The sequence below is a fragment of the Arvicanthis niloticus genome, chromosome 6, assembly GCF_011762505.2.
Source record: "Arvicanthis niloticus isolate mArvNil1 chromosome 6, mArvNil1.pat.X, whole genome shotgun sequence".
NCBI lineage: Eukaryota > Metazoa > Chordata > Mammalia > Rodentia > Muridae > Arvicanthis > Arvicanthis niloticus.
In genome coordinates this window covers 91,954,992-91,980,022 of record NC_047663.1, presented here as the reverse complement: position 1 = coordinate 91,980,022, position 25,031 = coordinate 91,954,992, and the positions used below count along the sequence as shown (strand labels likewise).

The following is a 25,031-nucleotide window of genomic DNA, read 5'->3' as shown; positions in this document are numbered from 1 at the left end:
TCCGTGCGCACGCAGGACGCGAGGCGGAGCCAATGCCCTCGGCGCCTGACGGGCTGCACCAGGAGGGGGCGGGTCCACGTGCGAGCCTGGGCGGAGCCTCGAGGCCGGTTTGGAATTTTTGGCGCGAGCTGGCTCCGCGCGCGTTCACGGGCCGTTCCCCTTCTTGGAGGGTGCTTCGTCCCGGTGTCCAGAGGCCCCCGCTGCCCGACCCCGGCCTGCCTGGCCTCTGCGAGGTCCCCAGCGGCCTCCGCCGACCCGGAACCTCGGATCTCGCTGCTGCGCCCCGCCCAGCCTCCCCAGGTGAGCCCACACCCGGGTGAGGTCTCCCGGCCGCGCCGCTCTTCCGCCTGGCGCCCTGGCCCGCGCTCCTGCCGCGCTGCGCCCCGTGACGGCCCCCTGGCCTCCTCTCAGTGTCCGGTCGGCCCCCTGCAGCAGCCCCACCCCTCCCTGTGTGTCACGGGCCCGGCTGGCCCTGGGATGACTCCAGGTCAGCACTGTCGCCCACGCCCCGCCTACTCCCGCGGGCCCCTTTCCCAGCACTGTCTCTCTTTCCCCGCCGCTCTCTGGGAAGATCTCTCTCACCCCCGGGTGACAGCCTGTCTACGCAATTGTTTGTCAGAGTTCCCCCTCGCCCACCGAGCGAATTCAGCAGCGGCCCTGCACGGGAGGAACTCACAGTCTAACGCTAGATGGTGGTCAACAGATGTGTCCAGCTCAGTAAGAGGGTGAGGCCCCTGGAAACCCCGGAGGTCGCCTGGCTGACTGGTGGCTCGGGGCCACTCTGGACTCAGCCGGGACTCCACTACCAACCCTTCTCACCCCATAAAGGCTGTATGACCAGGCCAGAGGTATTAGAATGTAAATGACCAGTGCTGTTGAAACCAAAATGACATTGAGACGGAACGGATTTTCAGGCTGATGACAGAAGGTGATGGACTCCCAGGTGCTAGGCATGGAGACTGTATTCCTTCTTTCTTTAAAAAAAAAAAAAAAAAAAAGTCTTCTTGTTATTTTTTAAATGTATGTGTATTTTTGTCTGTATGTGTGTCTGTGCACTACGTTTGTCCGTAGTGCCCACATAGGTCAGAAAAGAGTGTCAGTTCCCCTTGGAATTGGAGTTACAGACACCTGTATGTCAGTGTCAGGGAATCAAACCTGGTCATTTGAAAGGGCAGCAAGTACTCTTACCTCCCCTCCCCACCTTCAAGGCTGTATGTAGGTTTAATTAACCAGCACGATGATGGATCTTGACAGTCTGATTCCTTCAAGAAGACCTGGGATGGGATTTGTTTTTTCTTTTTTTTCTAGGGTGGGCATCAAATGCAGGACCTTGATGATGCTAGGCGGGCACTCTATCTCTAAGCCAAAGGCCACCCTCTGGGATGAGATTCTTGAAGTAAATCGAGCCATAACAAGAGAGCCTTCCAGCCAATCCTCTTAAGTACCTAACTTAAGTAGTAATTTGATCTAGCTACCACGGAGGCTAGGTGTGGCATCTTTTGATACATTGTGGCTTCCCCTAAAATGAACTCTTTCTGTTGTTTTTTTGTTTTTCGTTTTTTTTGTCTTTTTGTTTTTTGCCTTTGTTTCAGTTACAACATTGTAGCAACCTTATGCCGGCTTTTGGCCCTAGGGACACATAGTGAGTTACTGACACCATGACACTACTATACTTGAGTCCTTTCAACTACTACCTAAAGCACTGATGAAGGCAGCAGTTAGCATTTATGCTAGACACTGGGCTTAAGCCCTTGAGCTTTCTGTATGTCAGTACAGAGTTGCAGCTCCACAAAATCCTGGTGCCAGGTGCTCTTAATTCAAAATAGCTCAGATTTAGGGCCTGGAGTTATATTAATAAGTCAGTTGGTTTAACATTTGCCTAACATGAATCATGCTCTGAGTTTGATATACAGCACCACATAAACTAGACGTAGTGGGACTTCTGTGATCCTAGCTCCCTGGAGATGGTGTCAGGAGGATCAAAACCTCACAGTTTCCGTTGGCTGCACATTGAGGGAGCTTGAAGACAGCTTAAACTGGAGACCCTGTCTCAAAAAAATAAAAAATAAATAAAAATAAAATAAATGTCAGATTTAGCAAGCTATTATGGTCTCATAGTTAGAAAGCACAGATGTAGGGCTGAGGATGTAGCGCTGGTAGAATGCTTTCCTGACATGTGGTAGCTTCTTGGTTTGACCCATAATGACCAATAGCTTTTAAATAATGGTTGATCCATAAATGAATAATAGCTTTTGAAAAGGCATCCTAAGAAAGCATATATGTATAAGACCACTAGTGAATCTGGGGCATCCATTCCAAGATCAAACACTAATATTTCTGTCAATCAATGTCAGGTAGTGGTACCTCATGCCTGTAATCCTAGCACTTAGAGGGTTGAGGCAGGAGGACTGCTTCAAGTTCAGAGTCCAGGTTACATAGACTTTTCTCAAAACAAAGTAAAACTATAAATATACTGAGTGGGAAAAAAAGTTGATTTTTTTTTTCCCTGTAGTAATTTTTTCCATGTAGCTACCCAGTTATCTCTGTCATTTGTTGAAAAGATTCTTCTTTCTTGTTGGGTTGTTTGGCACCCTTTTTGAAAATAAGTAATTCCAGCTCTCTGGAGGTTGAGGCAGGAGGCTGTTCAAAGCCAGCTTGAACTACATAAACGAGTTCTGTCTTGAGGGGAAAACAACAGTGAAGCAGGGTCACTCCCTGTAGCCTTGGCTGTCCTGCAATTTGCTCTGTAGATCAGGCTGGCCTTGAACTCACAGAGATCTGCCTGCTTCAGCCTCCCAAGTGCTGGGGTTAAAGGTGTGTGCCACTGTGCCTAGCTTTAAAGAAAAATTGATTTAACCATAAATTTTAGAACCCTTAGTTGTATTCTCTTCATGTTTATGTGAATAAACATTTTTTGATTGCTGTGGATTTGTAGAAAGTTTGAACATTTGGAATTGTGAATCTTCCAAATTTAGTCTTTTATGAGTTTGACTGAAAGCAGGGTGCTTGTCTCCTGAACACACAAATGAATTGTAGAAGCAGCTCGCTATTTTTTCCCCCACTTTCTTTTTTCTGAGACAGGGTTTCTCTTTGTAGCCCTGGCAGTCCTGGAACTCACTCTGTAGACCAGGCTGGTCTCAAACTCACAGAGATCTGCCTGCCTCTGCCTCCCAAGTGCTGGGATTAAAGGTGTGCGCCACCACTGACCGGGATGCTCATTGTTTTCATTAATGAAGCCAACTGGAATTCTAACAGGGATTGTACTAGTTGAGCTGAAGGCCTTTACTTTGTTTGAAGAAAAGTCTGGGAATACTGTACCAGAACTATACACCAGTCCACAACTTCCGGACCATTGCTAGGAACAGGTTTCCCCTTTTATTTAGGCCCTTAGTTTTTTGTATGTACATTTGGGGGTGGGGGTGTCTCTGTAAGCACTAGGGCCTGCAAAGGGTTAATCTCTGAGGCAAGAAGAGAATCCAGTTCAGCAGTTTAACTCAGTAGCTGGTGTTGGTTCAAACGTCTAGAATTTGACGCTGGGTAGTTTATTATAGGTATATTTAAGTACAGTACAATTTGGAAAAAGGTTTCCTGGTATAACAGAATCCCCTCTGTACAAGGAAGCATAATTAGATCAAAACTCAACTCAGTTTTATAGGCTACATGTGTTATCTAAGGCCTAGGGGAGGATCTGGTCAGCAGTCATCTGGGCTATTAGCCACCTCCGGTTCTGCCTGGGGGAGCCAGGTATGGCCTGGCTCTCTAGCACAGGTTAGGCTGTTAGCCACCTCTGTTCCCAGCCCTCTGGGTAAAAGAGGTCTTTTCGGTTGAGATGACAACTGTGTGTTTAACGTCCTTGTTTTCCCTAGTGCTAACTGTGGGTGCCCCAGCATATGTCCATTAATTTTGACATAAATAGGGATCATATTAGGGCCATCGTATCACATGCCAGGGAAGTATTCTGCCACTGACCAGTGAGCTGCACTTCTTCTTCCTCCTCCTCCTTCTCTTCTTCCTCCTCCTTTTCTTCTTCCTCCTCCTCTTCTTTTTCCTCCCCCCTTTCTTTTTTCTTTCCTTTTTTTTTTTTTTTTTTTTTTTTTTTTTTTTTCTAGACAGGGTCTCACTATATATGTAGCCCTGGCTAGCCTTGCTCTATCTGTATAGACTAAGTTGGTCTCAAGCTCATAAAGACTCTATGCTTCCTGAATGCTGGGATTAACGGCATGTGCCGTCATGCCCAGCATTTCTTCCTAGTTGCTTATTTGTTTTGTTTATTTATTTTATGTGTATGGTGTTTTGCCTGAACATATGCCTGTGTTTTATAAGTGAGTAGTGTGGGTGGAGGCCAAAAAGGGTGTCAGCTTCCCCTAGCAGCCTCGTGGGTGCTGAAAACCCCAGAAGAGCAGCCACTCCTCAGCTGCCTTGCTAGCCCCTTCTTCCTTCGTTTTGAGTCAGAAAGTTCAAATCTGTGAACTTCGTGTTTCAGTCTCCCTACTGGAATTACAGGGCTACACACCGTGCCACAACTAAGACCTACAGCTATCACTCACTAAAAAATATTTATTATTATGAGGGTGTGATGTGCTACCACATGGATGTAGCTGCTTGTCAGTCTTTCACAGCAAGTATTTTAATCTGCTCAGTCATCTTTCAGGTCCTTTTTTTTTTTTCTTGTTGGCCTTGAACTCCTTCCTTATCCTTTGCCTCTGCCTCCCAAGTACTGGGATTATAGGTGCAGTCACTGTGGCCAGCTCCATTCATTCCCACCCCCACCCCCCCTTACTTTTTTGACAGTATTGTCAGACATGAATGTCTCAGTATTTCAAAGTCCAGTTTTCCTGGGGACAGCCTCAGGCTCTGTTTTACAGATTGCCTCTGCCCCTGGGCAGTCTAAGCCACAGCGGTGCCTGTTTTCCTGGCTGGCCCTGTTGCCTTACAAGTGGGATCCTGAGACAGGACAGAGGCCCCTGGCATTTCCTCTGCGTCTTCCAATGTGGAGCTCTCTTCCGATGAATGAGCTGGGGCTGGAACCTTGAGCTTCTCAGCCTGCTAGGCCCAATGTAGAACTTCCATCTTGTCTTTCATTGAGGCAGGAGAGAGAAGAAAGGTCTTGGCTAATCTACCACTCAACTGAAAACCAGCCTCTGCCCTGTGGAGTTGGTGGGAGGCTGAGTGATGCTGAGAGCCTGCTCTCTTAGGCAAACACCAACTGTGACAGGAGTGGAAGCAACAGAAGACCCTGCAGACCCTGCCCACGGCCGGGGACTTGTAGATCCTTCCATTTCTCCACATTCTTACCAAGATTTGCTAGATTTTCCTCTGTAAACACTTCATTTCTATGTCTTTAGTACTGCATTCAGAGACTTAAGATGGCTTTGAATCGTTCCCCTCTATTCTGTCTATTTCTGAGAAGTTCCCAGGTCTCATATTTAATAGAGATACTCTAGAAGAAAACCAATCCTAGTACAATAACTCTGAAAATAGAAGAAGGAAGTTTTGGAACTCAGAAGTTGTTTTTACTGTTAAACTGGTGACGAGGGACCTTGGGAGAGGCTGCAGGGAGGAAGGCTGAATGGATAACTATGGGGCTGCTGGGCTTAGAACGTCCCTGCTGCGTATGAGGCCCTCGCCAATACAGGGACACAGGATATGGTTGTGACTTCATGTAATTGCCACCTCCAAGCCTTAGATGGCACTGTGTGCAGGTGTGTGATGGCCTCTTCTTTTCCTTCTCTGCAGGTGCTTGTGGCCCACACAGCCTTCATGTGGACAGTACAACGTATGTGTGGCAAAGAAGTGGCTCTCTTGTGGGCCACAGGATCAAGCATTGTTTGAGTGGACACATTGCTTTGTGCTCTGATCCTCTAGCGTTGGCCATGTCCATGCCCACTGAGGGCACCCCACCACCCCTAAATGGTACCCCCATCCCAGTTCCAGCTTACTTCCGACATGCAGAGCCTGGTTTCTCCCTCAAAAGACCTGGGGGCCTCAGCCGGAGCCTTCCACCTCGGCCCCCTGCTAAGGGTAGTATCCCTGTCAGCCGTCTGTTCCCCCCTCGGACACCAGGCTGGCACCAGCCCCAGCCCCGGAGGGTGTCTTTCCTGTGTGAGACCTCAGAGACCCTGCAGAGTCCTGGCTATGACCCGAGCCGGCCAGAGTCCTTCTTTCAGCAGAATTTCCAGAGACTCAGCCGCCTGGGTCATGGCTCCTATGGAGAAGTCTTCAAGGTAAATGAAGGATGGTTTCCTAGGCTTCTCTGGGGAGCCTCTTTGCCTTGGGTTCCCTTCCTTCAGTGGGAGAGTGTCCTAGGCATCCTGCTGCCCTTTTTTCTCTGACATCTGCCTCTAAGGCTTACAGCCATCTCTGCATCCCAAGATCAAGTCCCTCCAAGAACTGCCTCATGCATGCTGGCTTCGTGTCCAGGCTAGCACAGCCCACAGCAAGCCTCTGCTCTCTGCCTGGAGATGGCCGTGATGGGGTCCATGACTGGTTCTGTCTGACCTGGATCTGATCCCAGTCCCCACCTTATTCCCTAGGCTAGCAGGCTCAAAAGCTGTTCTCCCTGGCCCAGCATCATTTTTCAGTTTCTTTTCTATTTTTTTTAAAGATGTATTTTATACACACAGTAGCTGTCTTCAGACACAACAGAAGAGGGCATTGGATCCCATTACAAATGGTTGTAAGACACCAATTGGATGCTGGGAATTGAACTCATGACCTCTGTAAGAACAGTCAGTGCTCTTAACCACTAAGCCATCTCCCTAGCCCATCATTTTCTTTAATATGGTTTTAATTTTCCAATTATATTTCTCCTAAAATAATAGCTTTCCTTAATACAAGCATTATTTAAAAGCAATTTTATTTAAAATGCAAACAGCACAGGCCGTTGCATCAGCTTTCCTCACCAGAGAAAAGCTTGGACATAACAGAGCACACTGCCCATGGTTTGGGGGACTACCATTTTCTCTTAGCACTGGACCCTGGTCAGAGGGCATAGGTCTGCCCCATTTTCTCTGTCCCTGGGTCTCTGACGCACCGTCCTGCAGTGGACATGTGTCCAGTTAGTTATCGTTGCAGCAGAGGTCTAAGGCTGACATGTATTTCCCTACATTGTGAAATTGGAATAGCATTCTTTGATTGCTCCGCCCCCTGTCCCCCCTATCCTGCTTCTGGGCAACACCTCCCTTCCAGGTGCGCTCCAAGGAAGATGGGCGACTCTATGCTGTTAAGCGCTCCATGTCGCCATTCCGAGGCCCCAAAGACCGGACTCGAAAGCTGGCTGAGGTAGGCGGCCACGAGAAGGTGGGGCAGCACCCACACTGCGTGAGACTGGAGCGGGCCTGGGAGGAGGGTGGCATCCTATACCTGCAGACAGAGCTCTGCGGGCCCAGCCTGCAGCAACACTGTGAAGCCTGGGGGGCCAGCCTGCCAGAGACCCAGGTCTGGGGCTACTTACGGGACACTCTGCTGGCTCTGGACCATCTACATAGTCAAGGCCTAGTTCACCTTGATGTCAAGCCTGCCAACATCTTCTTGGGCCCCCGGGGCCGCTGCAAGCTGGGCGACTTTGGACTACTGGTAGAGCTGGGTTCAGCCGGTGCTGGCGAGGCCCAGGAGGGAGATCCTCGCTACATGGCCCCAGAACTGCTTCAGGGTACCTATGGCACAGCAGCAGATGTGTTCAGGTGAGGCTGGGATAGGGTCTCTGTGAGCCCTTTGTTGTGGCTGATCAGCAGGGGGAGGGACTGCCCAATAGAGGAGCTCTTTCCTTGCACTAGGGTAGGAGGGTATTCCAGCCTGGGAGGTTTCCAGGGTAAACAACAAGCCTGCCAAAGGCCCCTTCACATTGTAGGCTAGCCATCTCCTCACAGCTCCGTGGCTATGCTCCAGGACTGGGAGAGTAATGAGGTGGAGGGACTTGTCAAGTCCCCAGTTAACATCTGGGACTATAGCCAGCCCCAGGGTTTTGGCTACGACTGCCCTGTATCACTGTATTCTGGTTATCTCTACAGAATGTTGATGCCAACCCTAATAATCATGGAAACCAATTTGCATGTCAATGTGGTTCTGATGGACCTTCACTGCACTGGGTTAACTGCTTGAGTGTGGGGTCCATAATTCACAACAAGGTGTCCATCTTGACCGGTGCTTACTGGTCCTCTAGGGCTCTCCTTAAAGCTCCTTACCCCTCTCTCACTAACTTTATGTTTTATGGTAGAAGAGAAAAGCCCTTTCCCACCAGATGCCGGATAGGACTGGGATCTGTACCACAAAGCTGACTCTGCCTCTTCCTTCCTAGTCTGGGTCTCACCATCTTGGAAGTTGCCTGCAACATGGAACTGCCCCATGGTGGGGAGGGCTGGCAGCAGCTGCGCCAGGGATACTTGCCCCCTGAGTTCACTGCTGGTGAGTGGGGGTTCAGAGGAGCCAGCGATCACCAGCTTCTGGCAAGTGGTGTCAAGTGGTAGGGGGTACCGTTGGACTAAGGGCCCAGTCGGTACTTTGGCCTGACATGGCCCTGCCTCATCGGCAGGTCTGTCTTCTGAGCTGCGTTCTGTCCTCACCATGATGCTGGAGCCTGACCCCCAGCTTCGAGCCACAGCTGAGGCCCTGCTATCCTTGCCCATGCTGAGGCAGCCACGCCCCTGGAATGTTGTGTGGTATATGGCTGCAGAAGCCCTGAGCCGAGGTTGGGCCCTGTGGCAGGTAAGCCTTCATGGTGCTGGGCTGTCTTACCTGGTCTCCTGAGGCTCACTTCTGAACTTACCGTATGGATCAGGTTACCCTCGAACTCACCAACTTCCTACCTCAGCCTCCCAAGTGCTGTGATTTGTCACAAGGCTTGGTTTCTGAGGCTCACTCTTTCTTTAGGCCCTGGTCACTCTGCTCTGCTGGCTCTGGCATGGCCTGGTTCATCCTGCCAGTTGGCTGCAGCCTCCAGGCCCACCAGCCACACCACCTGGCTCTCCACCTTGCAGCCCCCTCCTGGATAGCACCCTCTCCAGCAGCTGGAATGATGACAGCATAGGGTGGGTGTGAAAACCAGGGCATGGGGGTGGTGTGTGTGTGTGTGCTTCACTGTGGTCAATGTAAGGGGTCCCTGTCACATTCAGGGGACAAAGACTGCCAGTGTAGAGGTAGCTTGTGTCTGTGTGGGCAGCTGTGACATTCAGTGAAGGATTTCAGTCCCCACCTCGGCTGCCCCTGTTCAGAGATTAAGTGCTATCTCCCCCGAGTGGATGCCTCCCAGTACCTGGTAAGGCCCTGTCCTGAGAGGATTCCCTTGCTCCCAGGTGTCTGCTAGCCGAGGGAAAGAGCGTATAATTAAGAAACAGCTGCACTGAGGAACCATACACTCTCAGGATTCCCTCCCTTTATAGAGCCATTCCCCTCACTCGGAAGCTCTTTCTAACAGCAAAATGTTAGAAAAGCTGTTTTTACCAAAACTCAACACCCAGCTCAGCTGAACCAGAAAAGGGACAGTTCACCCATGAACACGGCTGGGGGTCTTGACAGCTGCCAGTGTTTATTTCAATTGTGACCTTCACCAAGCAGGGCCTGGAACCAAGAAGGAGCAGGGCTGTTGATATCCTCCTTTGCCCAACCCTCAGTACCCTGCTTGTCCTCTTTCTTGTAGTCCCTCACTCTCTCCAGAGACCATGCTGTCCCGGATCACCAGGAGAACCTCCACCCCTCGGGGCAGGTACACACCAAGGTGAGGAGGTGAGCAGGCCCAGGGTCTAGGGTTGGGCACAGTTGTCTTTAGGATCCAATGTCTTAGGCCTTTTTTTTTTCCTCCCCCAAGGGATGCCCTGGACCTAACTGATATGGACACAGAGCCTCCAAGAGGTCCCTGCCCCGCCTTTGAGCCAAGGAACCTCCTCAGCCTGTTTGAGGACTCCCTAGACCCAGCCTGAGCCACAGGCCCAGCCAGCCTTGGTGCTTTTAAACCTCTGATCTTCTTGCCCACCTCTCCCCCTGAAACTTGTGTATCTAATAAAAAGTAATGAGTCTTGGGGACACCCAAGGCTGTTCATGTGGCAACACAGCACTTCCTGTCCGTTTATTGATGTTGCCGAGGGTCTTGGGCCTTTGGGGTGATCTGGCTGTGAGTCGGTACCCTGCTGTAGAGTGCCCTTGGGCCAGCAGGCTGGAGCCACCCACTGTATAGAGATTTCCTGAGCAGACAAGTCTCTGGTGGGCAGGTCAGTCAATCCATGGCACTGAAGAGCTGAGTCCTTGGTCCAGTGAAGCCTGAGTCCAAAGCCTCCGTTCCACATCTGTGCCTGTTGCCTAGGAAAAGCAGCAGCTCCCCTCATGTCTCCTGGCCAGATAATACAAGCAGGACCAATGTCCACTTGGTCCTGAGAGAAGCCTGGTCCCACTCCTCTGCATCCTCACTGCAGGAATGACAGGAACAGCAAAATTCTGGCTGCTGAGAGGTTTGGCATGCAGAGCAGGAAGACGGAGGCCAGGAAGCAGGGTTAGAGAGGCTGTTCAAGAATCCAGGAGGGGTCTTATGGGAGCAGCAACATAGGGGTAGTTGTTCTGGGCTGGAGGCTTGGTAAGTTGGCAGGACTCAACTGTCAGAGACTCTCACAGATCAAACAGGGTAAATGGGGGAAAAAATGGTTTTCTTCTAATGACAGCAAAACAGTACCCCAGATGGCAAGGAGAGGGGTAGCTGGGATTTGAAGGCCTGGGTGCAAGAAGAGATTAATCCATGGGGAAGAATGAAGAGTGGTCTCCCAGCTAGGAAGTCCCATGTGCTGGTTCTTCCAGGGAACCAGCCCCTTGCAGAACAGTAGGAGGAAAGGTGGTGTAATTTGTCCCAGAAAGCTGTGGGCAGGCCAGTTTGGCAGCTAGGAGGCAGCTCAGTCTGGGGGACAGGCATGGTGTGCAGCCCAGAGCAGGTCAGGCACAACCCCAGCATGGAGCTGGAGGATGGAACCCACACTCAGCAAGTGCATGATCTGGTGGGAGTTGCCCCAGTAGTCGAAGCGACCAGGCCCCCAACGCTCTGGCAGACGTGCCACATTCACCAGCCCTCCCAGCAACGCCAGTGCGTCCATGCGCAGGTAGCAGGGCAGGGAGCCTGGAGCTCCTGAACCCAGCCCCACTCCACGGGCCCCAAACACCAGCAGGCGGGCCCCAGCCTGCCAACCAAAGGCTCGAAGCCGAGCACTGGTGGAGGGGGCAGTGAGAGCTCTCCAGCCAGCTACACCTGACAGTGCGGTGTAACCCATCAGGGCAGCTGGGCGAAGCCAGGGTCTGCAAGCCAGAGTGCAGTGGATGATGGGCAGGGCCCCTGCAGAGAGAGAGAGAGAGAGCAGAGAAAGGATTTAAGTCTAAACTAGCAGATCTTCCCAACCCAGACCTCCCACCAGTGGCCCTTGCCTCCACCTTCCTGGGGCCCTGGCTCACCAAGGGTGTTGACAAGGCAGACTCCACACATATCCAGGGCAAGGAGCCGGGTGTACACGGGACTGCCTCCTTGGTGGCACATAAAGAGGTGATACAGCACAGAGGCTGCAGGGGGGGCCAGGCAGGCCACACAATGTGTACCTCCTAGCCAGCCATCCTTGCCCAGCTGACTCCAGGGCATGGTCATTGGCACCAGCACCAGGAAGCCCAGCAGGGCTAGCCCTAGAAGGGAGAGTTATATATCAGACACATTCAGCATAAAATGTGATCCGTAGAAGGTACCAATTGGAGCCAGGAAAAGAGCTTAGTCTGTAAAAGCTCTTAACCCTGACAACCTTAGCTTGACCCTGGGCTCCACATGGTAGGAGAGGACCAATCCTCACAAATTGTCTTCTAACATTCCTGGGCACTCCACACTCACCCACCCACTCATACACTAATATATGTTAAAAAGAAAAATAAACAAAGTGGTCTGACTATGGAAAACAAAAGAAAGTCAGGGCAAGGCAGAGTTCAGTGCCGCTGCCTGCCCGCCTGCCCTTGCAGAGGTCTTGTGGGCTATAAACTTCCAGAAGGGTTGCTGTCGGGATCCCTGCAGATGGTGGAAGCAGAGACAATAAGCCCTACTTTGCAGGTGCAGAAACAAGCTTGGTGTAATCTGTCCCAGCTGAGCCCAGTGAGCAGGCAAAGGATAGAGGGTGACGAACCAGGCCAGGCTAATTCCTGGCTAGAGCCACAGCTCCTGCCTGCCACACAGGAGGCCAGGCCAGCTCTGTCTGTCTGTCCTGGCGTGTCTGCAGAAACCTGGAGAAGCATGACCTCAGCCTGAGTTCTGATTAGAACAGAAGGGACATACCAGCCTCAGGGTTACTTAACATTGTCAAATGTCCAGGCAGATGGAAAGCTTTGGGTCTTTTTTTATTTCCATAAAGAAAGAAAAGCAGGAAAGGCCAGAATGAGGGGAAAGAACTGGAGGAAGCCTATCCTGTCTTCACTGGGGTGCAGGCTGTTCCTCCCAGCGCTGGCCTTTCTTGGACACTCCTCTCTTCCCCACAGGCAGCTGGCATTGCCTTAATGGAGAACAAATGCAGGCATCAGCCCCACTCTTGGTGGGGGTCTGACTAAACAATAGCGCTCTTCCTCTAGAGAAAAGCCCAAGTCTAAACCTAGCTGGCTCTAGTTCCCTCTCCCAGCTGCGGCGGCTCAAGGACAGGCCAGGGCTGTGTCAGCAGAGCTCCAGGGGCCCCCGCAAGAAGTGTGTTGGGGGGCGGGAGGAGGGTGGAAATGAGCCACCAGGCGGAGCCCCACGGTACTGCTATGGTCGCGGGGACTCTAGGCTACCGCGAGGAGGGGCTTGGGTCAAGCAGGGGCGGTCTTCTTCTCTTTGACTCCTCCTAGCCAGTGAACGCCCATCTCCAGGATGAGCACTGGAGGGGGAGGGTGCCAAAGGCGCAGGATTACCGAGGGGGATACTAGGATTCTTAGCCCTAGAGCTCAGCCGGATTAAGCTGGCTCCCACTCTGCTCCCCTCTCCTCCTTTGGGCACTACTGGGAAAGCAGAAGCTGGCAACGAAGCTTGGGACAATGGCAGCTTTGTCACCGCGGCGCCTGACCCAACCAGGGCAGGGACAGCTCAAGACTTGGGCTTGGGGGGCTGCTGTGCTCACAGGCAAGGCGGCCGCGAGTGCAAGAAGCATGAATCGGGGCGCGGCTCACCTACCGTGTGTGTAGATGTTGCCCAGCTCGTTGTGTAGGTAGAAAAGGCTGCGCAGGCAGCCCGAGCCGCTGCTGGCCGGCCGGTAGCCGGTCAAGACGAACTTATTGAACTGCAGGTGCGGCGGCGAGCTCGCCCAGTCCAGAAGACGCGGCCCAGTCAGGAACGCCATGGCCCCACGCACTGCGGCCGATCGGCGACCCTCTGCCCCTGGGCTTTCTTCTCAATGGAGCTGCAGCGCTGAGAAGCTCATCCCAATTCACCTCCGGCTGTCCGGTCGCCCTGCCGGGGTCAGCCTGGAGGTCCAGGCCCCCTTCCCTCACGCGCTGCGCACGCGCGAGTTCGACGCCCCAGCAAGGGAGAAGAAGCCGGCAACCCCACTGGCGGAGCTCAGTGCATTCAGCTCCACCGTGGCAGAGCGGCGGAGGGAGAGCTCCGGTTGGCCGCAACGGCTGCCGGGCGTCTAGCCGCAGCCCGGAGGACGGGCGCGGCCGGACGCCGGAGGGGACAGCAGGCTCCACCCCGGCTCCTCGCCCCCGCCACCCTGCCTGTGTTTCGCGCGCTGGATTCCTGACGTTCACGTTGCAGGGACCAATGGGCGATGCGGACGGGGATGCTCCGCCCCGAGACCGCCCAGGCCTTCTCTTTTTAACATATGCGGTTCCAGCCTTCTTTGCATGGAGTGGCTGTTGGCTTGGGACGCGACGTTCTGGTCGGGCTCCTCCACTAGAGTGGCCTAGCGCCTTGGGTCTACGAACATGTCGCACCCCAGCTTTCTTAGTGACTTCAGGTTGTCACACCTTTGGGCACCTACCTTAAGTGCACAACCCGGCTACCCAGCTCTAAACCCACAATCAGACTCTGTCCAAGGTGCTGCTGGCTAAGGCCCCCCTTCAGATGAGTCCCGAGCAGCGCCAGTGCGCACCCACTTTGGGGGTATATTTCCATTGGCGGGGAACCCAAGCGTCTAAGATGTATGGTGCACCTAAGATGTATGTTGCACCCTTGGCGAGGCTCAGCCCTTCCGGCCAGGCTGCTTCAAACTTGGGTTCCACCCAGTTCACTCCCTTTTATCGCCCACAAAGCACACCCTTAGCCCTGCCCAGTACAGGCAAGGAATGGGCAAAGACAGAAGACAAGGGAAGCAAGGTCGGTTCTCTTCTACTCTGGCAGGGACAAGGAAGGCGCTTTTCCCTCATAAAACTACCCAAGACCAACTTCCACATCTTCTCATAAGAAAGCTCACCGCGTGCACACCCAGCATCTCACCTGCAGCCCCCTGCCCACACCCTATTAACATAGGTTCTTCTTCACGCAAAGAACTTGCTGAAGCCTCTACCAAAATACGCCTTTTATTTTAAATCTATGCTGAGTCTTTAGATCACTTTTGTTGGCCCCTAACCTTTCATCGAAGGCAGCAGTCCAGGACCATCCCCAAAAGAGGCGCAAAGAACCCTGAAACCAAACACCATCCATCACATCAAGGTCCATGAATTAGGGTGTTGGATTCCCTTTGCCCTTTGGCTTCAGCCATTTGGACCCCAAGGGTCAGGCCAAGTTCCCAAATAGCACCGGATGCTTCCTGTCCGATTTTCTGGTCTCCCCGAGATGACCAGAGACCGAGTTGCCTTTAGAGGGGGTACAAGGTAGAGGTAGGGTGCTGCATAATATCTCAGGTGTCCATCTCGCTGGCAGAAGTGGTGATGGACTCACTTACGTCTGGGGTCAGAGGGCAGAGACGAGCGAGCGCAAGGAGCTCTGGCTGGAGGCACTCAGGGGCCGGTAGCCCGCAGCAGGACCCTCAGCCTGAGAGTCCCCTGGGGGACAGGGCAGGACCACCCCTCGGGGCCGGCGGTACCACACAGCCCAGCTTCTCCCGGGGCCCCAGGAAGGTCCCATGGCCAGGGGCCCTTTTCCTGGAGCCAGCAGACAGCTCCTAAAGAGGGAGCAGACATCAGCTGGACCCGTACCCAGCCCTGCCTCTAACATCCTGCTCTGCCTGCGAACTAATTCTCCCAAGGCCTCACCCACTCAAGAACCCAGGACCTTCCTATTTCTAGCTTTGTTCCCCAGCCCAAGCTTCCCACCAGAGACCCCACACCCGAGGCACAAGGCATCAGGCGCCCAGTGCGGGCTCTGCCCTCAGGCCCTGCCCCAGCGCCCGCACCGTCGACGCAGCAAACGCAGTAGCGACAGGAGCAACAGCAGCAGCACAGAGATGGCCGTCATGGTGGAGAAGACTCGGGCTGCGGGCACAGGGGTGCGATGAGGACAGGCCTCCTAGAGGCCACTCCTTGGTTAACTCCCACCTTGTAAGTCAGCCTCACCACGTATCGAAGCCTGTGCAGCTCCGGGCTTGGGGCTGCAGCTCACGTTAGCCCCATCGGAGTCCCCTACGGGAGTCTCGGCCAAGTCCTCTGGAGATGCTCTGTCCTCCACTGTATCCCGCAGCCCTGCGGAGAGAGGTGGTGAGGCGGGGTGGCCAGGAGTGCGGTTGTGTGGACGGCGGCAGGAGGGCCTGCCCCTGGCTCACCGCGGTAGGTGAGCGCGAAGCCTTGAGCGTGGCCTCGTGCGTCGCTGCGGAAGGTGAGCAGCAGTGCAGCGGTGCGCAGGTGCAGCGGCCCCGGTGGCGGCGGATGGGCGCCGTCGAAGGCACGGAGCAGGTTGCCTGACGAGGCGTCCCGTAGCTCCAGCCGGTCTCGAGAATCAGCCAACTCGAAGAGGCGGAAAGTGAGCTCTAGCACAGCGCCCAGCTGGCCCAGTACCCAGCTGCAGTTCCGGTCTGGCCCATACTCATCCGGAAAATCCGGGGAATAGATGACACCCTGAGGAGACGTCCAGTTTCCCTGGCAGGAGCCCACAGACACTGCGGGCAGAGCAGGTGGTCAAGAAACAGAGGCTAGCCGGGCTTTCTTTCCAGAGCAGAGATCCAGATGGAAAGATTCCCCTAGGTCTCATTCGCGCTCCAGAACTGGCACCGCCCAGTTTCTTTAAATAGGCCCCGCCTTTAGACCTAATCAAGTGCTGGCTTCATCACCAGGTTCATCATGCGCTTACAGATCCTGCCTTCAATCTTTGTCTCCCTATTATGCCCCAGTCCAACAGAAGGCTTCCCCGATTCCACCCTTATTGGGGCAATGGCACATTAGACTCCACCCTTCATTCTGGGCTACATCTCACCTTCATAGATGCCCAGTCGTCCATCGCCTCCACACAGCTGGCCTGGGTGGCCAAAACAGATCTGGTCACAGTCGGTGGCAGGGGCTGGACGTCCCCGGGCCAGGTCACTTTCAGAGCCACAGAAGCAGGCATAACCAGCCTCCACGCCAGCCAGCTGGGAGCACAGACTGGGTGACCCCAAAGGCAGGGATGGTGGAAATGGGTGGAGTAGTGGGGTTCAGGAAGTAGGGAATTGGTGAGGTTCAGAAGTTAGTATCAAGTTTGGCATCTGTGTTGGGAGCTGGGTGGGGTCCTAAGGTCAAGGTCAGGGTCTGGGCTCTAGGACAGTACCTGGTAGCCCTTCATGCGGCAGAATCGAAGGCACACCTGAACTGTGAGCTTGGTGGAGGTGCCACTGGGACCACTGAGAGCAGGGGGTGCCCCAGAGTCCATGAAGCAGCCCAGGTACCCGGGCACTGTGGAAGGAGCAGAGTCAGAGTCTCACCTCTGAAAGTGACCCTCTGTCAGGGTGGGCTCTTGACTTTACTCACTGTGGCATGTGGGGATATCACAGTAGCGCCAGTAGATGCCCTCTTCTGTCTCCGCCACGTAGCACCAGGGCTGTACATCACCGTCTGGGTTCCTGTGGTCGGGGAGGAGATGGTGAGAAGCCCACTATCTGGCCTATGGTCTATGAGTGTGGCCACCAAGGGTCTGTGTGTTTTAGAAGCCATGCTCCTCTCTGTCAGTACACATTCTCTACCAGCTCCTGGATGTTGACTTCCCAAAGGAGAAGTCTCTATAAGAGCTGGCAGGTTTTATTTTTCTGGTTGTTAGACTTGACCTCCTGTGAGAACTTCCCCTGACTTCAATGGGTCCTCACTACTTCTCTCTTGCATAAAACTGGTGCAGAGCACCAGTGGCTGAGCAGAAAAATGGGAGCACAGACTGGGTGACCCCAAAGGCAGGGATGGTGGAAATGGGTGGAGTAGTGGGGTTTACAGCCCCTGACAGATGCTGCTCCAGAAGAAAGCTGTGGCTTTGAACTCCTCATATGATGGAGTCCTCATATGTAGACGCTGCTCAAGCAAGTAGGGCAGAACCTGTGAGATCATTCCAGGAGCGGATCCAACCAGATCCAGCATCTCAGGGCCCCTCGAGGGTGTAAGACTTTTGTCTTGGCCCTGACTGGAGGCTTTGCAGAAAACTATCAACTAAGTCCCACATATCTTTAAAGCCCGTTTTTTGCAAACCTTGCGAACCTCGTATGAGATAGGGCCCGCCCCTAAATCTTTCTGAGGATACTGTACCAGGCCAGAGAAGACTCCTCTCTGTCCCGCCTCCTGCCACCACTGGTCCAGCCTTGCTGAAGAGCACCCTCCCACCCACTCTCGCCCATCCACCCACCCACTCATACACCCCCCACCCCCGCTCCTCACCTACAGAAGTTGTGCGCACCCAGCCCCCAGCGGCCCTGGGGATCGCTGGCGCTGCTGTAGCTGTGCTGCTGCGTCTGGTCCCAGAAAAGACATGGGCGCCCAGCTCCGCGCGGGCCGGTGTAGTTCTGGTGGCCGCGGTAGTCAGCGCCGTTCACCTGGAAGCATTCGGACAGGCCTGCCCGGCAACCGCGGGATCTGGAGAAGTCTGGACACCTACTGGGCCTCTTCACTCCTCACCCAACTCCTGCCTGGTCCTGGCCAGTACTCCCTAGTTCCCATTCCCTTCAGCAGTTGAGGGGGCCTTCGGGCTGCTCAACTGCTCCACCCACCTGCTGTCCCGCCTCTCCAGCTTTAGGACCCCTTCCCTAGGGCGAGCAGTGACTTTGGCCTGGCCCCCTTGCCTAACTCACCTGGACTGTGCAGGCTCCCTGCTGAGGCCCCGTGCGGCGGCAGCAGCAACGGGAAAAGGAGGAGGAGGAGGCCCTGCAGATCTGGTGTCCCCATCTTCCCTAACCAAAGAGATGGTGCCTTGGACAGAACACGGCCTGGGACGCCCACGGGGTCTAGTGTCTCCTAGACCTGAGAAGCGGGGGATGTTGTCCTTTGATCGTCTGTCCTGATCTTACTTTTGTTGGCGCTGCCCGTCTGGGACCAGTAAATATCTTCCCGGGATCTCTGCCTGGCTGTCACTCTTCAGGGGTCTCTAGAGAAGGTATCTGGCCGGAAGATGATCGTAGGCTCGGCTTTCGAGCTCTGGGTCGTGCCTGGCCCCCCCCCACACACACTCACCCCATCGAACTGTGCATTGCACCTTGAGACTCCCTCACCAAGGTCTCTAAAGCACTGCCTCCTGCCCCCCTTGTGTCCCTATAGGTACCTCCCCTCTTGTCCCACGCCCCTAGAGAAAACTGGAAGCCCCGCCCGCGACTGGAGCGCAGGCAGCAGGTCCAGACGCCTCCCACGCCTGTCCCCCGGGACCCCCACCGTGCCAACACATGCCTCCCCACCCTTTCTTTTTTCTTTTCCGTGGTCGGTGAGGGTTCTATTGGGAGGGTATGGAGGGACACAGACCGTGTTAGCAGACCTCTGGAGGACCCTAAGGGGAGAGTTACAGGGCTCCCTCCCGCGGCTGCACCCAGTCAAAAGGGCACAGGCACCCTGATTTAAGTGCGCGCGCACTCCCATTCAAACCGCTCATTCATTGTAAGACGCTCACACGCACATCTTCCCGGAATCCTCACGTTTCTGTCTCCCCGGGTCCCGCCGCGGCTGCCTTGAATAAGAAAGCACCACTCCCTAACCCTGATCGCGGGAGACAGACAGGAATCGTGGACGCTCAGTCCACGACAGGCAGGGGCAGCTGGTGTCTGGGGAGGAAGGCAGCTGCGCCCCCGGTTCCAGCCCGCCCCCTCTCCCGCTTCCATCTCTTCCACTCCCTAGGACCCCAGCCCAGGCTCTCCGGAGCCTTGCCTTGGCGGAATTCCCCAAGCGGTGCCCCCCACCTGGCAGGGGAGGGGGAGGGGAGCAGGCCCAGGCAGGCGTGGGGGGAAATTCCCCGCCCCCTCCCCCTGAGCCCGACTCCTCCGAGTCCTCTGATCTCCCAGTGCTGCCCCGGGGCTTGGGGGGAGGCCAGCGCAGGTGCGTGGGAGGGCGGAGGCGGGGACCCGGGAAGAGAGATGGGGGAGGACTCTGTGCAGCCCTACCCCGTCCAGACCCCTTGCCCATCAGACCAGCCTGTCTATATACCTTGGGCCCAGACTGACCTGGCCCAGCTCTGACAGCCTGAGCTTTGGCCACCTAGCATACGTTCTGAAGTAGATGGAGAAGCAAGATTCACAGGGAGGACTCTGAGAGGCCAAAGTGTACACGCCAGAGATCAATGATTAGCTGTGGGAGCCCTCCAGTTGTGCAATTGGCACCCCATGAGAAGGTTCTTGGGGCCACCACAAGTCGCGAGGGGGTGGAGGAAGTGCGATAAGTGTGGGGTATCCCAATGAGATGGACCTGCTTAGGTTTTAGGCTTGTGAGGGGCATCTCCTCCGGCAGCTCGCTCAGCAGCAAAGCTGAGCTTCCCGCGGGGAGTCCCCCTCTTGTACTGACCCTACTAGAGCCCTCCAGACATCTAACAAGGACTCGCCAAGAAGACCTGTCTGTCTGTCTGGGGTTTTCCTTCCCTTTCCACCAGAGGGCTAAAAAGAAGGTCGAGCCTTCTGTAGTTCTGTTCCCTCACATTTTATGTGAGGGTCAGTCCTGTGGAGGAAGATGTGAAGAACACGAGTGAGTGTCCAGGACCTCATGCATGGCAGAGTTGGCCAAGGAACAGCAGGCCTTAAAACAACCCTCCACAGTTTTAGGATGGATCTGCCCAGTCTTGTCTCCTGCAAAGGGACAAGCGAGAGAGATGGTGTCCAGTTACCAGGCTGGGGACACTGAGTGGAAAGAGGAAGCGTGTCCCTGCCACAAGCTCCAGTCTGGGGTGGCTTGTGGAACTTTGAAAAGAAAGACAGGCCTCATGCCCTGCACCCCTCAACACACACTTCCTCAGCATTCCACACTCAGCCCTGTGCAGGCAGCAGCCTGTCAGCATTCCCAAGGCCCTTAGGGGAACGTTTGCACCTCCCCATTCTGCAGATCCATGAACTGGGGCTCAGAGGCCCTCACTAGCTGGTCAGTGTTGAAGCCTGGTTTCAAGCAGAGTCTGATCTAGGTGCTGGGCACTGACACCGTTGTCCCTATCCACGTCTTTGGTGTTCTCTAACTCCACTGAACCATGTGGCTATAGAGAGGCATCTCTCTCTTTAGAAAAAAAAATTATATATATATTTTAGACAGGGTCTTACTTGTAGCCCTGGCTGGACTAGAGCTTGCCATAATAGACCAAGTTGGGCTGGAACTCATCGAGATTCCCCTGCCTCTGCCCCCGAGTGCCAGAATTAAAATCGTGGGCCACCATGCCCACCTTCCAGTTCTCTTTTTTCTGGACCAGAAGTCCCATTACTGTCCCTATACCTCCAATGAGAGCTAAGACCCCGTGCAGGCTCTCCAGGAGAGCTTTTTCACAGTTGGGGAAACCAAAGTACTAAAAGTTAGTGTAGAGTCACAAGTCACAGTGCCTAAGACCCTGACCCTGGTGGACATAGAAGTTTCTTGACCTGTCACTTCCCAAATATTTGTATGTACAGATTTGTCATGTGGGAACAGCAGAGAGAAAAGAACAGAAAACTTGCACATGCAGGAAGGTGGCCTTTGCTTGTCTTTCCTTGGAAGCACATGATATCACTTGCCCCGCCTAGAATGTGTGTGTGTGTGTATGTAAGGTTGGAGACATTGGGTGCCATTATCCCAGGAAGTTTCTCAGAGTGCATTTGAGCCCATCTCATTTCTTCTAACTTAGGAGCCCATCAGAGTGAGGGTAGATCCCAGAGCAGACGCAGAGCAAAAGGAACCCCACAATTCCCAACCTCACATCTGGGTCTCTCAGTGGTACTGCCTGTAGAAGCCCTACTCCAAGCTGTCTGTGTTGGCACATGGTGTGTGCATGCCTTCACACTTCCCCTCACCCCACCTGAGTCTGCACCTTCCTCTCTGAATCACACCTCTCTGAGTCTTCCTTCCTTGGCCATGTCACGGAGTACACTGAGGTGTACTGGGAGCGTGTGTGATCATTTAAGAGTCTCGAAACGAAACTCCAGACCACACTGACCTTCATTGTAACATAAGCTGCTGCTGGCTTGTTGTAAGCGCTCACAGCCTGTGCAGGGCTGGGAGACACTCAGCCATGGACACTCACATGGCTTTGTCCATCTACTATGAGATAAACACATTTCTTGAGCTTCCTCTGCCTCAGTTTCCCTACTGGAATGCCACAGTTAGGGAAAAGTGTGTCCAGTAGTCTTGCAGCAGGTTGCAGCAGGTTGGCCCTCTGGGAGGCACAGAGAGTGGCCACCTTTGCTAGTTACATCTGCCTCCAGCCTCTAGGGGGTGCTAGAGAACTGTTTCCAGAGAACGCTCGTGATTTATTGGAATTTGCCATTGTGGACTAGGTTGGTGATTCTGAGAGGTGGAGTCAGTTTGTCTGCTCCGCCCACGAAATTCTTCTGGAGGGGCCTCTCAGGAAGGGCGGCTACTGACCTGAGGCTATGGGTTATGCTGGTTCTTCATTGCCCCTCCCTCACAGGAGGCCTGGGAAGGAAAGGTTTCACTTTCGAAGGATGAGATGGCTGAACAGAAAGGCCCTGTTGGTCACTTGCAATCAGACTGGGCCTAGTGGTTGCCACAGTGACTGACTGGAGGGGGTATCAGGGGTGTGGGGACCTCTGGGAAGAAGACTGGGAACCTGAAGGCCCAAGAGTGATCAGTGAGGAACCAACCATGACTTGGTTTCAGAGTCCACTGGTTTGGAGCAGAAAGGTAGGAACTGCGCCCTGCCCAAGCTTCCTTTCTGCTTCCCCACACCCCTGACTCTGTCTCCTCTTTCCTCAGGAAAATTATGGCACCAGCTGGGAGCTACAAATGCCCTTGGGGGTCCCAGTTGCTGCTGGAGTCCTGGCCCTCCTGGCCCTCCTGGCATTGGCTTATTATTGTCTCAAAGAGGTACCTTCCTTCTCCTGACTCTGCCTCTGCCCACAGCCATCTCCTTAGAACCTGCTTCTCTTTCTCACAACTCTCTCTGTGCCCAGGCCTGGAAGTCCAGATGGAGGCTTTGCCATGTGGGCTGGAGGTGTCTTCAAACTGGAAAGAGCCTACAGCTTGTCTTCATCCACAGCCCGGATCAGGGCCAGCTGGGGACCCTCTCTTCAGAGCCCCACGGCCCTCTGCTGCCTTCCCCACTGTCTCTTTGAAGGGTCTAATGGCACCAGGACAGCACCTCAGCTTTGGGTCTGAAGATCCCCATGTTTCAGAGGAGGTTATGGTATCTGCCAAGCACCCTGTCTGTAACAACTGTCAGTGTGGATGAAGGATTGAATCCATGGGAGGAGGGTAATATGGGGTGAGGGGAGGTCCTTGTCCCATGGGTGTCAGACGTGAGAGAGGAGACACTAGCAGAAGTGTCTGTCTTCTCCGGTTTATGGCATCAAAGGTTTCTCTCCCCAAAGTCACCCTCAAAGAGCCAAGGTTCTGGTTACTCCATCTTAGCAATAGCTGACTCCCCTGGGGGTGATACCATGACCCAAAGTGGGGGCCATGGGCCAGAAGCAAAAGCCCAAGGGCCTCCAGAGTGCCCAAGAATGTCTCAGCAGGCAGAGGGAAGCTACATCTGACCTCCACTCCCAAAATCTCTGTCATTGCTCAAGCGGTTCTCTTTAGTCTAATGTCCAGGCTAGCTCCTTCCTGAGACCACAGCAAGGGCCACTGCAACCTCACCCTTTGTAGCTCAAGCTCTCAGACCAAGCACCAGAGAAGTCAGGGCCTACTGAAGCATATCAGGTACTAAGTGAGTACTAAGCCCATGGAACTTTCTGGGTGAGGACACTGCTGAAGGCCTACTCCCCTGTGCCCACTATGACTTGGACTCCTGAGATCACCCAGGACTGCTTGATTATTTTTTCCTGGGCTTCCCTGGGTTGGGGAGGGTGAATTAGTAATGGTAGGTTAGTTAGGCTATGCAGAGTAGAATCTGAAAGTGATTCCTGCCCCTGGAGATGCACAGGCTCACGGGCCAGTTCTCTGGAGTGTAGATGTAACCCTGCACACACCAACACTCTTCTCTGATTAGGCCTCACTATGTGGAGATGGTGGAGAAATTGGTGTAGATTAATTATAGTCTCCAATTAATTAAATCGTCTTTGGGTTAAGTAAGAGATGGAGCCGGGAACACTGGTGCATGCCTGTGGTCTAAGCTAAGTGTGGCAGGTGGGGGCAGCAGGATGACTTGAGTCCAAGACATCAAGGTCAGCCTGGATAACAAAGCACAGCCCTGCCTCAACTCTCAGTGGGGTCTGCCATGTAGCTCAGGCTGGCCTGGAACTTGTGATGTAGCCCCAGCTGGCCTCATCTGAGTGCCTCATATCTTAACTCTCTGAGTATTAGGACTATGGGCACAGAGTTTGAAACCTCGATTCTCAAAGGTGGTGGTGGTGATGCGCCTGGATGGCCTGATTTGGTCAGAGAGCTGTCTGGAGTCTAGATTCTGCCCCTAGCTGCACAGGAGGGGATGAGCTACCAGCCTTAGGGGCTGCCACCTTGATTGCAGCTATGTGTGACCCTAGGCAAAGGGCAGTATTCAGCCCTCCCAGAATCCTCGTTCATCAAAAGCGTGAGCTGATAAATGGGAGGTTTTGGCAGCCGATCTTGGTCATTTTTTTCCAAACCAGTAGCGTGTGCTGGACAGGACAGGCTGGTGGGCTTGAGGACAGTGAGGTGTGAACAGGGGACCGGTGTGGGCAGGGCACAAGTGTCCAGGGCTGCAGGAGAGCCTGCCCAGCCTCTACTACCCTCCTTTTCCACAGGGGCCTCTGCAATGGTCAGGTAGGTCACTGAGTCTATTAGAACCCTCCAGAACAAAAACAGAAGATTGGGCTCCCCGGCCTTCTGGATATCTTCTGGCCTTCCAGAGCAAGAGGCTGTAGGCTGGGGCAAGTGGAGGAAGGCCTAAAGGCTTGTGGTATCCCAAGTGGCCCTGGAGACATCCTTAAGTCTATCTCTGGTGTCTGGTCCTTAAATCGGGTAATCGTACCTGACACACACAGCCAGGGAGGGGACTCCATGGCAGGCACTGTGGTGTCTACACTGGCAGGTTGAGGAGGTGCCTGGAGGCACGAGTGGGTGTGGAAGCTGCTCCTGTCACAGGGTGAGTAGCTGGTCCCCAGTTGAGTTGGAAGCAGAGAAATGGGGATGTATATATATTAAATCCCACTGGTGCTGGGTGGTGGTGGCACACATCTTTAACCCCAGCACTCAGGAGGCAGAGGCAGGTGGATCTCAGTTTTAGGCCAGGCTGGTCTACAGAGTGAGTTTTAGGACAGCTACCTAGAGGTGGGACTACACAGAGAAACCATGTCTCGAAAAAGCAAACCAAACCCCACCCCACTGTTGAGTTGTTTGAAATCCTCTTCTCTCTCCCTACCCAGTGCTAAGATTACAGACATGCACCAGGCCCAGCTTTCCCCAGGGATGCTGGGATTCTGCCTTAGGTCCTTATGGCTGTAGCAAGCACTTTACTAACTGACCTATTTCCCCAGCCCTTAGACCGTCTCTTTGGACTGAAGACAAATTTTAGGCGGAGGCCCAGTATGGCTGGTAATCAGGGCCAGGTATGGCTAAGATGAAAAATGAGGAGATATCTGCCTAGGAGGCTT

The 25,031-nt window shown here is 53.9% G+C and overlaps 3 protein-coding genes and 1 long non-coding RNA gene across 8 annotated transcripts; 2 read left to right on the top strand and 2 right to left on the bottom strand.

The window, feature by feature from the left end:
* The first annotated feature begins 85 nt into the window (after positions 1–85).
* Positions 86–10,045, top strand: Pkmyt1 (protein kinase, membrane associated tyrosine/threonine 1). Of its 2 annotated transcripts, XM_034506175.3 has the most exons (8): positions 86–300; positions 5,737–6,224; positions 7,189–7,682; positions 8,297–8,403; positions 8,531–8,703; positions 8,869–9,026; positions 9,635–9,712; positions 9,803–10,045. In XM_034506175.3, exons 2-8 carry the CDS (start codon positions 5,874–5,876, stop codon positions 9,912–9,914), a joined length of 1,473 nt encoding a protein of 490 aa, XP_034362066.1. In that variant the 5' UTR covers positions 86–300; positions 5,737–5,873; the 3' UTR covers positions 9,915–10,045. The 2 variants fall into 2 exon arrangements, with proteins under 2 accessions (XP_034362066.1, XP_076793370.1); XM_076937255.1 differs by lacking the exon at positions 86–300 and having other exon boundaries at positions 5,947–6,224; positions 7,189–7,281.
* Positions 9,505–13,680, bottom strand: Paqr4 (progestin and adipoQ receptor family member 4). The gene is made up of 3 exons (XM_034506174.2): positions 13,142–13,680; positions 11,422–11,643; positions 9,505–11,305 (listed from the first exon to the last, which is right to left on the bottom strand). Exons 1-3 carry the CDS (start codon positions 13,305–13,307, stop codon positions 10,872–10,874), a joined length of 822 nt encoding a protein of 273 aa, XP_034362065.1. The 5' UTR covers positions 13,308–13,680; the 3' UTR covers positions 9,505–10,871.
* Positions 13,681–14,155: 475 nt separating this feature from the next.
* On the bottom strand, positions 14,156–18,407 carry Kremen2 (kringle containing transmembrane protein 2). 4 transcript variants are annotated; one of them, XM_034507135.2, is made up of 9 exons: positions 18,144–18,407; positions 17,734–17,908; positions 16,846–16,937; positions 16,646–16,770; positions 16,316–16,469; positions 15,669–16,001; positions 15,463–15,588; positions 15,303–15,381; positions 14,156–15,071 (listed from the first exon to the last, which is right to left on the bottom strand). In XM_034507135.2, exons 1-9 carry the CDS (start codon positions 18,235–18,237, stop codon positions 14,861–14,863), a joined length of 1,389 nt encoding a protein of 462 aa, XP_034363026.1. In that variant the 5' UTR covers positions 18,238–18,407; the 3' UTR covers positions 14,156–14,860. The 4 variants fall into 4 exon arrangements, with proteins under 4 accessions (XP_034363026.1, XP_034363027.1, XP_076791362.1 ...); XM_034507136.2 differs by having other exon boundaries at positions 16,316–16,352; XM_076935247.1 differs by lacking the exon at positions 15,303–15,381.
* A 3,371-nt stretch (positions 18,408–21,778) lies between these two features.
* On the top strand, positions 21,779–25,029 carry LOC117709832 (uncharacterized). The gene is made up of 3 exons (XR_004607009.2): positions 21,779–22,143; positions 22,216–22,326; positions 22,413–25,029. It is a non-coding gene; the product is annotated as an uncharacterized LOC117709832 (long non-coding RNA).
* Positions 25,030–25,031: the final 2 nt, after the last annotated feature.